We start from the raw sequence: 10,925 nt of genomic DNA on the forward strand, positions 1-10,925 counted from the left end.
TCCCGTTCCTCCTCTTCTCTTCTCTCTCTCTCCTCTCCGTTCCTCCTCTTCTCTTCTCTCTCTCTCCTCCCGTTCCTCCTCTTCTCTCTTCTCTCTCTCTCCTCCCGTTCCTCCTCTTCTCTTTCTCTCTCTCTCTCCCGTTCCTCCTCTTCTCTTTCTCTCTCTCTCCTCCCGTTCCTCCTCTTCTCTCTTCTCTCTCCTCCTCTCTCTCTCTCCTCCCGTTCCTCCTCTTCTCTCTCTCTCTCTCCTCCCGTTCCTCCTCTTCTCTTTCTCTCTCTCTCCTCCCGTTCCTCCTCTTCTCTTTCTCTCTCTCTCCTCCCGTTCCTCCTCCCTTCTCTTTCTCTCTCTCTCCTCCCGTTCCTCCTCCTCTCTCTCTCTCTCGCTCCTCCCGTTCCTCCTCTTCTCTTCTCTCTCTCTCTTTCTCTCCGTTCCTCCTCCTCTTCTCTCTCTCTCCTCCCGTTCCTCCTCTTCTCTTTCTCTCTCCTCCTCCCGTTCCTCCTCTTCTCTTTCTCTCTCTCTCCTCCCGTTCCTCCTCTTCTCTTTCTCTCTCTCTCCTCCCGTTCCTCCTCTTCTCTTTCTCTCTCTCTCTCTCCTCCCGTTCCTCCTCTTCTCCTCTCTCTCTCTCCTCCCGTTCCTCCTCTTCTCTTTTCTCTCTCTCTCCTCCCGTTCCTCCTCTTCTCTTTCTCTCTCTCCTCCCGTTCCTCCTCTTCTCTTCTCTCTCTCTCTCTCTCCGTTCCTCCTCTTCTCTTTCTCTCTCTCTCCTCCCGTTCCTCCTCTTCTCTTCTCTCTCTCTCCTCCCGTTCCTCCTCTTCTCTTCTCTCTCTCTCCTCCCGTTCCTCCTCTTCTCTCTTCTCTCTCTCTCCTCCCGTTCCTCCTCTTCTCTTTCTCTCTCTCCTCCCGTTCCTCCTCTTCTCTTTCTCTCTCTCCTCCCGTTCCTCCTCTTCTCTTTCTCTCTCTCCTCCCGTTCCTCTCTTCTTCTCTTTCTCTCTCTCCTCCCGTTCCTCCTCTTCTCTTTCTCTCTCTCCTCCCGTTCCTCCTCTTCTCTTTCTCTCTCTCTCCTCCGTTTCCTCTTCTCTTCTCTTCCTCGTTCCTCCTCTTCTCTTTCTCTCCCGTTCCTCCCGTTCTTCTCTTTCTCTCTCTCTCCTCCCGTTCCTCCTCTTCTCTTTCTCTCTCTCTCCTCCCGTTCCTCCTCTTCCTCTTCTCTCTCTCTCGCTCCTCCCGTTCCTCCTCCTCTTCTCTCTCTCTCTCTCCTCCCGTTCCTCCTCTTCTCTTTCTCTCTCTCTCCTCCCGTTCCTCCTCCTCTTCTCTTTCTCTCTCTCTCCTCCCGTTCCTCCTCCTCTTCTCTTTCTCTCTCGCTCCTCCCGTTCCTCCTCCTCTCTCTCTCTCTCTCGCTCCTCCCGTTTCTCTCCTCCTCTTCTCTTTCTCTCTCTCTCCTCCTGTTCCTCCTCCTCTTCTCTTTCTCTCTCTCCTCCCGTTCCTCCTCTCTCTCTTCTCTCTCTCTCCTCCCGTTCCTCCTCTTCTCCTCTCTCTCTCTCCTCCCGTTCCTCCTCTCTCTCTCTCTCTCTCCTCCCGTTCCTCCTCTTCTCTCCCGTTCTCTCTCTCTCTCTCCTCCGTTCCTCTTCTCTCTCTCCTCCTCCCGTTCCTCCTCTTCTCTCTCTCTCTCCCGTTCCTCCTCTTCTCTCTCTCTCTCTCTCCTCCCGTTCCTCCCTCTTCTCTCTCGCTCCTCCCGTTCCTCCTCCTCTCTCTCTCTCTCTCTCCCGTTCCTCCCGTTCCTCCTCTTCTCTCTCCTCCGTTCCTCCTCCTCTTCTCTCTCTCTCTCGCTCCTCCCGTTCCTCCTTCTCTCTCTCTCCTCCCGTTCCTCCTCTCTCTCTCTCCTCCCGTTCCTCCTCTCTCTCTCTCCTCTCCTCCCGTTCCTCCTCTCTCTCTCTCCTCCCGTTCCTCCTCTTCTCTCTCTCTCTCTCGCTCCTCCCGTTCCTCCTCTTCTCTCTCTCCTCCCGTTCCTCCTCTTCTCTCTCTCTCTCGCTCCTCCCGTTCCTCCTCTCTCTCTCTCCTCCCGTTCCTCCTCTTCTCTTCTCTCTCCTCCCGTTCCTCCTCTCTGGCTGGGTTATTATTACCTCCTCCTTCTAGTTTCCTTCTCTCTTCCTCTCCTCTCTCTGGTTTGGTCCTGAACCTTTGATCCAGCTCTTATAGAAAAAAAAGACACTGCACTCATGAGTTTCCTGAGACCCCATATTGGTTAAATATGACAGCGTTGGTTGGTTCCCACCACAGTGCCCAGCTGTTAACTCATTAGAAACACCAGATGTGCGTCCCAATGGGCACCCTAGTCCCTATGTAGTGAACCACTTTTGACCAGGGCCCAATGAAAAGTAGTGCACTGCATAGGGAATAGGGTGACAATTGGGATGCAATCTAGAACACATGGTCACACTTAGTGTTAGCAGCACACCCATTGTCCTCAGTCATAAAAGCAAACCCTAAGGAAAACATTCGAAGGTTAATGATGACCGCTTTTAGCAGGTATCTACTTACTACGGATATAAATATGTTTTCATGGGATTTACTACTTATGTTTTAAAGATGTGGTTACTGCGAGAGCTGACCAGTGCCCTATTTTTTTTTCTCTATCCCTCCACCTTCCACCCTTGTCCCCCAGATAACATGTGTACGGTGGTCTACTTTGACGACTGCGTATCCATCCGCCAGTGTAAACTATACTGTGAGTCGATGGGAGGGTCGAAGTACCGCTGGTTCCACAACGCCTGCTGTCAGTGCATCGGCCCGGAGTGTCTGGACTACGGCAGCAAGGCTGTGAAGTGCATGAACTGTCTGTTCTGAAGACTGATGGCTCCATGGTGGTGGAGACTGGCACCAAAAATATGGACCAAAACAATGGGTGGCTCCAGAGAGGGGCTACACGATGCTGAAGCCTCCTCAAAAATAGCCTAGTCCCCCCCCCAAAAAAAAAATATTGTATTAGTACATCATATATGACAGGACCCCTTAGCTTGCCCCTTAGCTTGCCCCTTAGCTTGCCCCTTAGCTTGGCCCTTAAGCTTCCCCAACTTTCTGTTGCCACCGCTGACCAAACATGAGAAGACTGACTGACACGGTCCAATATTCATTGTAACCATCAGAGCTAGCTGACTGAATTTATCTCTGATGTGTGTTTTCTTTCATGAGAGTGAATGACGTCAAATATTTTCCTTCTTACTGATTTATTGTTTTATCATTATTTTATTCTGTGTATGTTGTATATTTGAGATGTTTTAAAAAAAACATGTTTTTACTAGAGCTGTTTGTTGATAATGTTTTTTATTTTACAATAATCGTGCCAAATAAAATGTTTGACTTGGTTTGTATTAAGTTGAACCTTTTTCTACTCTGGCGTAATATAACAATATAAATGTTATTTCACAGAACACACAAGACTTTAATAATATATAACCAAAATTGTGTTGTTTTGGAATTGATTGACATCTACTTCAGACCAAGAGTTTGTACACAGTATAATTTAATCATTTAAATGTCACTTCTTTTCTCAATAAACAAATCAGGCTGTTAGCTAGCTAACCAATCTTTAAAAATAAAAAAGTGAAATGCTGGGGACCAAGTTACTGGCTATAGTTTTAAGATGACTACAGTGTGTGTCTTAGGTGTCCAGTCTCCCGCTCTTAATCGTAGTGGTAGTGTGACAGGAAGCGCATCATTTCCTGTTATTACACCATTCTGGTCCACACGCGTTTCAGCAAAATGGAACCAGTGTGTACTGTGGTAGTGTTTTCACTGCTGCACACGCACGCACACATTGACACCTCTCCTATTTTTATTAGATTTTTTTAGTGCCAGAGAAGTTTGCAGATGGTTGGGTATGTCTGTCACTGATGCTGTGCTTTAACTGGCCAGAAACAAACAGTAGACTGTGGATGTGTCTGGCTTTATTGATATCGAATCACACCGAACACCTCACAGCTGTGGAGGTTGTTAGATCTGTATAAGTAGTTGTTAAATAAACAACACAAGACACGATGAAGACGAGTAAAAGCTGACAGCCAATTTCAAAATGTATCTGATCAAATATAAATATTCTAGCTATTAATATGGTTGAATACTACTTTACAGTTGAAGTCAGAAGTTTACATACACCTTTGCCAAATACATTTAATCTCAGTGTTTAACAATTCCTGACATTTAATCTGAATTAAAAATTCCCTGTTTTAGGTCAGTTAGGATCACCACTTTATTTTAAGAATGTGAAATGTCAGAATAAAGATGTGTTTGGGATGGACTCTACCTTTCTTAAAAACTACAAAGAGCCACTCATTGGCCCCATTACTAAGGTCACCAACACATCTATTGGTCTCGGTGTGTTTCCAAGGGTATGGAAGTTGGCCATAATAACGGCCATCTTTAAATCAGGCGACCCTGCTAACGTGAGTAACTACAGGCCCATTAGTATACTACCTGTGGTGTCAAAGGTTGTTGAAAAGTGTGTAGCAGAACAACTGATTGCCCACCTCAACAACAGCCCCTTCACATTACACTCCATGCAGTTTGGCTTCAGAGCGAAACACTCCACAGAAACGGCCAACTGCTTTCTTCTGTCCAAGATGTCCAAGATGGACAAAGGGGGTGCTGTTGGGGCTGTGTTTCTGGACCTAAGGAAGGCTTTTGATACTGTTAACCATGAGATTCTCATCACAAAATTGTCCAAGTTCAACTTTTCCCCTGATGCCTTGAGATGGATGAAAATCATACCTTGAAGGCAGAACTCAGTGTGTCAGAGTGAGCAATGAGCTGTCGCCCACTCGTAGCTATGATGTGGGCGTGCCCCAAGGGTCAATACTGGGGCCCCTCCTGTTCAGCCTGTACATTAATGATCTGCCTTCTGTCTGTACTGGGTCTGAAGTTCAAATGTATGCAGATGATACAGTGATATATGTGCATGCAAAGAGCAAACAACAAGCTGCACAAGAACTCACTACTGTAATGGTCCAGGTTACAAAGTGGCTCAGTGACTCGTGTTTGCATCTCAATGTGAAAAAAACTGCATGTTCTTCACAAGGAGGGCAACAGATGCTACTGAGCCAGATGTCTATGTGTCAGGGGAGAAGCTCCAGGTGGTATCCGATTTTAAGTACCTTGGCATCATACTTGATTCCAACCTCTCTTTTAAAAAGCATGTGAAAAAGGTAATTCAAATAACCAAATTCAACCTAGCTAATTTCCGATTTATACGAAATTGTTTGGCTACAGAGGTAGCAAAACTGTACTTCAAATCTATGATACTCCCCCACTTAACATACTGCTTGACTAGTTGGGCCCAAGCTTGCTGTACAACATTAAAACCTATTCAGCCTGTCTACAAACAGGCTCTCAAAGTGCTTGATAGGAAGCCCAATAGCCATCAACATTGTCACATCCTTAGAAAGCATGACCTCTTGAGTTGGGAAAATCTTGTGCAATACACCGACGCATGTCTTGTATTCAATATCCTTAATGGCCTGGCTCCCCTCCACTCAATATTTTTGTTAAACAGAAAACCCAGACATATGGCAGCAGATCCACAAGGTCTGCCATGAGAGGTGACTGTATAGTTCCCCTAAGGAAAAGCACCTTTAGTAAATCTGCATTCTCTGTGAGAGCTTCCCATGTCTGGAATACACTGCCATCAGACACACATAACTGCACCACATATCACACTTTCACAAAATGCTTGAAGACATGGCTAAAGGTCAATCAGATTTGTGAACATGGTCCCTAGCTGTGTGTTGCCGCTCTCCATGTTGTCTGTTGTCTGTAGCTTGTGAGGTGTGGAAACACTTTGTTGCTTTTATGAATTTTGTCTTGCTGCTTTTTGTTCTATGTTGCTCTGTCTGTATGCTACGTCTTGCTTGTCCTATGTTGCTCTGTCTGTATGCTATGTCTTGCTTGTCCTATGTTGCTATGTCTTGCTTGTTCTATGTTGCTATTGTCTATATTGTATTTGTTTTTAATAACCTGCCCAGGGACTGCGGTTGAAAATTAGCCGGCTGGCTAAAACCGGCACTTTTACTGAAACGTTGATTAATGTGCACTGTCCCTGTAAAAATAAACTCAAACTCAAACTCAATAATAGTAGAGTGATTTATTTCAGCTTTTATTTATTTCATATCATTCCCAGTGGGTTAGAAGTTTACATACACTCAAATAGTATTGGTAGCATTGCCTTAAACTTGAGTCAAACGTTTCGGGTAGCCTTCCACAAGCTTCCCACAATAAGTGGGTGAATTTTGTCCCATTCTCCTGACAGAGCTGGTGTAACTGAGTCAGGTTTGTAGGCCTCCTTGCTCACACATGCTTTTTCAGTCCTGCCTACATATTTTCTATGGGATTGAGTTCAGGGCTTTGTGATGGCCACTCCAATACCTTAACATTGTTGTCCTGAAGCCATTTTGCCAAAACTTTGGAAGTATGCTTGGGCTCATTGTTCATTTGGAAGACCTATTTGCGACCAAGCTTTAACTTCCTGACTGATGTCTTGAGATGTTGCTTCAATATATCCACATTTTCCTCCCTCATGATGCCATCTATATTGTGAAGTGCACCAGTCCCTCCTGCAGCAAAGCACCCCCACAATGTGATGCTGCCACCCCTGTGCTTCACGGTTGGGATGGTGTTCTTCAGCTTGCAAGCCTCCCCCTTTTTCCTCCAAACATAACGATGGTCATTATGGCCAAACAGTTCAATTTTTGTATTATCAGAACAGAGGACATTTCTCCAAAAAGTACGATCTTTGTCCCCATGTACAGCTGCAAACGGTAGTTTGCCTTTTTTATGGCGGTTTTGGAGCAGTGGCTTCTTCCTTGCTGAGTGGCCTTTCAGGTTATGTTGATATAAGACTCGTTTTACTGTGGATATAGATACAAAAGTATCTGTTTCTCCCAGCATCTTCACAAGGTCCTTTGCTGTTGTTCCGGGATTGATTCGTGCTTTTCGCACCAAAGTACTGGAAATATTACATTTGCATAAGTATTCAGACCCTTTACTCAGAACTTTGTTGAAGCAAATTTGGCAGCGATTACAGCCTCGAGTCTTCTTGGGTATGACGCTAGGCTTCAAGCTTGGCACACCTGTAGGAGTTTCCCATTCTTCTCTCTGCAGATCATCTCAATCTCTGTCAGGTTGGATGGGGAGCGTTGCCACACAGCTATTTTCAGGTCTCTCCAGAGATGTTCGATCGGGTTCAAGTCTGGGCTCTGGCTGGGCCAATCAAGGACATTCAGAGACTTGTCCCGAAGCTACTCCTGAGCTGTCTTGGCTTTGTGCTTAGGGTTGTTGTCCTGTTGGAAGGTGAACCTTCGCCCCAGTCTGAGGTCCTGAGCGCTCAGGAGCAGGTTTTCATCAAGGATCTCTCTACTTGATAAAGGATATATGTATAGTATATGTTTAAAGTAATGACTAAAGAATTCCACCCTGAAACATATTTAACGGTGTGAAATGTATTAGAATTATAAGACTATAATCCAATAATGTGTGTGTGAGACAAGTTAAGAGTGAGAAATGTATAGCTGAGAAAACAAAGGACAACTGAACTACACATGACTTGGTTATAACTCTGAAAACTGACAACAGAAAAGAGGGCCCTTCCAAGGCCTCTCTAATCTAGGGAGGAGAGGAACGGGTAGAAACTGCCAGGCTGGTAGTAAAGTGATAAACTAGGAATGTGAACTGTGGAAAACAATACAGCCCACCTAAAAGAAAGGTGGAGTTTCTATTGAGAATAATTCAGTTGTGTGTTTGTGTGTGTGTATGTGTGTGTGTGGGGGGGGGGGTGTTATAAAGACTGTGTTCTCAATTTTGACTTGAGAGCTCTCTGAATAAAGAACAACTAACCTTTTGCAGTATCTGAGACTTTGCCTAATTCTTATTTTGAACCTGAGACTTACAACCTCTGGGAATTGGTGAAAGCTTAAATGATTGTTTAGTTATCATCATTGGGATTGAAAATTCTCGTGACAGTACTTTGCTCCGTTCACATTTCCCTGGATCCTGACTAGTCTCCCAGTCCCTGCCTCTGAAAAACATCCCAACAGCATGATACTGCCACCACCATGCTTCACCGTAGGGATGGTGCCAGGTTTCCTTCAAAAGTGATGCTTAGCATTTAGAATCTTTGCTTGGCATTCAGGCCAAAGATTTCAATCTTGATTTCATCAGACCAGAGAATCTTGTTTCTCATGGTCTGAGAGTCCTTTAGGTGCCTTTTGGTAAACACCAAGCGGCATGTCATGTGCCTTTTACTGAGGAGTGGCTTCTGACTGGCCAGTCTACCATAAAGGCCTGATTGGTGGTGCTGCAGAGATGGTTGTCCTTCTGGAAGGTTCTCCCATATCCACAGAGGAACTCTGGAGCTCTGACAGTGACCATCGGGTTCTTGGTCATCTCCCCAACCAAGGCCCTTCTCCCCCGATTGCTCAGTTTGCCAGAGTGACCAGTTCTATTGGCGGTTCCAAACTTCTTCCATTTAAGAATGATGGAGGCCACTGTGTTCTTGGGGATCTTCAAAGCTGCAGAAATGTTTTGGTATCCTTCCCCAGATCTGTAGCCTCGACACAATTCTGTCTCGGAGCTCTACGGACAATTCCTTCGACCTCATGGCTTGGTTTTTGCTCTGACATGCACTGTCAACTGTGGGACCTTATATACACAGGTGTGTGCCATTCCAAATCATGTCCAATCAATTCAATTTACCACAGGTGGACTCCAAGTTGTAGAAACATCTCAAAGATGATAAATGCAAACAGGATGCAACTGAGCTCAATGTTGAGTCTCATAGCAAAGGTTCTGAATACTTATGTAAATAAGGTATTTCTGTTTTTTTATTTTTGATAAATTTACAAAAATGTCTAAACCTGTTTTCGCTTTGTCATTATGAGTTATTGTGTGTAGATTGCTGAGGGGGGGAAAAAATAATTCAATACATTTTAGAACAGGGCTGTAAAATAACAGAATGTGGAAAAAGGGAAGGGGTTTGAATATTTTCCCGAATGCCCTGTATCTCTTGACCTGTGACCTGTCATAGGCTGATGTAAAAAAGGGCTTTGTAAAATACAATTGATTGACTGTCATCGGCAATGGTAGGTCATTCTATTGAAACAGTAGCTGTTTTGAGATTTCATTTGGTCTCTTCTTCTGTGCTGTTGAGGCTATCATATTTTTTGGACCTCATCTGGTGGATTTATGAGAATCTTTGATACACATTAGAATATTTGATAAACATTAGAATCTTTGATACACATGAGAATCTTTGATACACATTCAAATCTTTGATACACATTAGAATCTTTGATACACAGAATCGTTGATACACATGAGAATCATTGATACGCCTTAGAATCTTTGATAAACATTAGAATCTTTGATACACATTACACAAAAGGTAGCCTTTTGGCTAGTAACCGAGAGGTTCCTGGATCGAATCCCCGAGCAGACAAGGTAAAAATCTGTTGTTCTGCCCCTTGAGCAAGGCAGTTAAAAATCAAAAATCAAATCAAATTTTATTTGTCACATACACATGGTTAGCAGATGTTAATGCGAGTGTAGCGAAATGCTTGTGCTTCTAGTTCCGACAATGCAGTAATAACCAACAAGTAATCTAGCTAACAATTCCAAAACTACTACCTTATAGACACAAGTGTAAGGGGATAAAGAATATGTACATAAAGATATATGAGTGAGTACAGAGCGGCATAGGCAAGATACAGTAGATGGTATTGAGTGCAATATATACATATGAGATGAGTATGTAAACCAAGTGGCATAGTTAAAGTGGCTAGTGATACATGTATTACATAAAGATGCAGTAGATGATATAGAGTACAGTATATACATATACATATGAGATGAATAATGTAGGGTATGTAAACATTATATTAGGTAGCATTGTTTAAAGTGGCTCGTGATATATTTTACATCATTTCCCATCAATTCCCATTATTAAAGTGGCTGGAGTTGAGTCAGTGTGTTGACAGCAGCCACTCAATGTTAGTGGTGGCTGTTTAACAGTCTGATGACCTTGAGATAGAAGCTGTTTTTCAGTCTCTCGGTCCCAGCTTTGATGCACCTGTACTGACCTCGCCTTCTGGATGATAGCGGGGTGAACAGGCAGTGGCTCGGGTGGTTGTTGTCCTTGATGATCTTTATGGCCTTCCTGTAACATCGGGTGGTGTAGGTGTCCTGGAGGGCAGGTAGTTTGCCCCCGGTGATGCGTTGTGCAGACCTCATTACCCTCTGGAGAGCCTTACGGTTGTGGGCGGAGCAGTTGCCGTACCAGGCGGTGATACAGCCCGACAGGATGCTCTCGATTGTGCATCTGTAGATGTTTGTGAGTGCTTTTGGTGACAAGCCATATTTCTTCAGCCTCCTGAGGTTGAAGAGGCGCTGCTGCGCCTTCTTCACGATACTGTCTGTGTGGGTGGACCAATTCAGCTTGTCTGTGATGTGTACGCCGAGGAACTTAAAACTTACTACCCTCTCCACTACTGTTCCATCAATGTGGATAGGGGGGTGTTCCCTCTGCTGTTTCCTGAAGTCCACAATCATCTCCTTAGTTTTGTTGACATTGAGTGTGAGGTTATTTTCCTGACACCACACTCCGAGGGCCCTCACCTCCTCCCTGTAGGCCGTCTCGTCGTTGTTGGTAATCAAGCCTACCACTGTTGTGTCATCCGCAAACTTGATGATTGAGTTGGAGGCGTGTGTGGCCACACAGTCGTGGGTGAACAGGGAGTACAGGAGAGGGCTCAGAACGCACCCTTGTGGGGCCCCAGTGTTGAGGATCAGCGGGGTGGAAATGTTGTTAACCCACTGTTCCGCAGGCGACGAAGATGTGGATGTCAATTATGGCATCCCCCCTACACCTCTCTAATTGACAGGGGTTGAGT

The 10,925-nt window shown here is 44.9% G+C and overlaps 1 protein-coding gene across 1 annotated transcript in view; it reads left to right on the top strand.

Moving 5' to 3' along the window:
- LOC112237438 (twisted gastrulation protein homolog 1-A) overlaps positions 1–3,362 on the top strand; it is a 39,697-nt gene extending 36,335 nt beyond the window's left edge. Inside the window, exon 5 of the mRNA XM_024406031.2 lies at positions 2,657–3,362. Within this exon, the coding sequence (XP_024261799.1) occupies positions 2,657–2,838 (182 nt within the window). The 3' untranslated portion in view covers positions 2,839–3,362. The remainder of the gene's footprint in view (positions 1–2,656) is intronic.
- The last annotated feature ends 7,563 nt before the right edge of the window (positions 3,363–10,925 follow it).

The sequence above is a fragment of the Oncorhynchus tshawytscha genome, linkage group LG28 (assembly GCF_018296145.1).
Source record: "Oncorhynchus tshawytscha isolate Ot180627B linkage group LG28, Otsh_v2.0, whole genome shotgun sequence".
Lineage (NCBI taxonomy): Eukaryota > Metazoa > Chordata > Actinopteri > Salmoniformes > Salmonidae > Oncorhynchus > Oncorhynchus tshawytscha.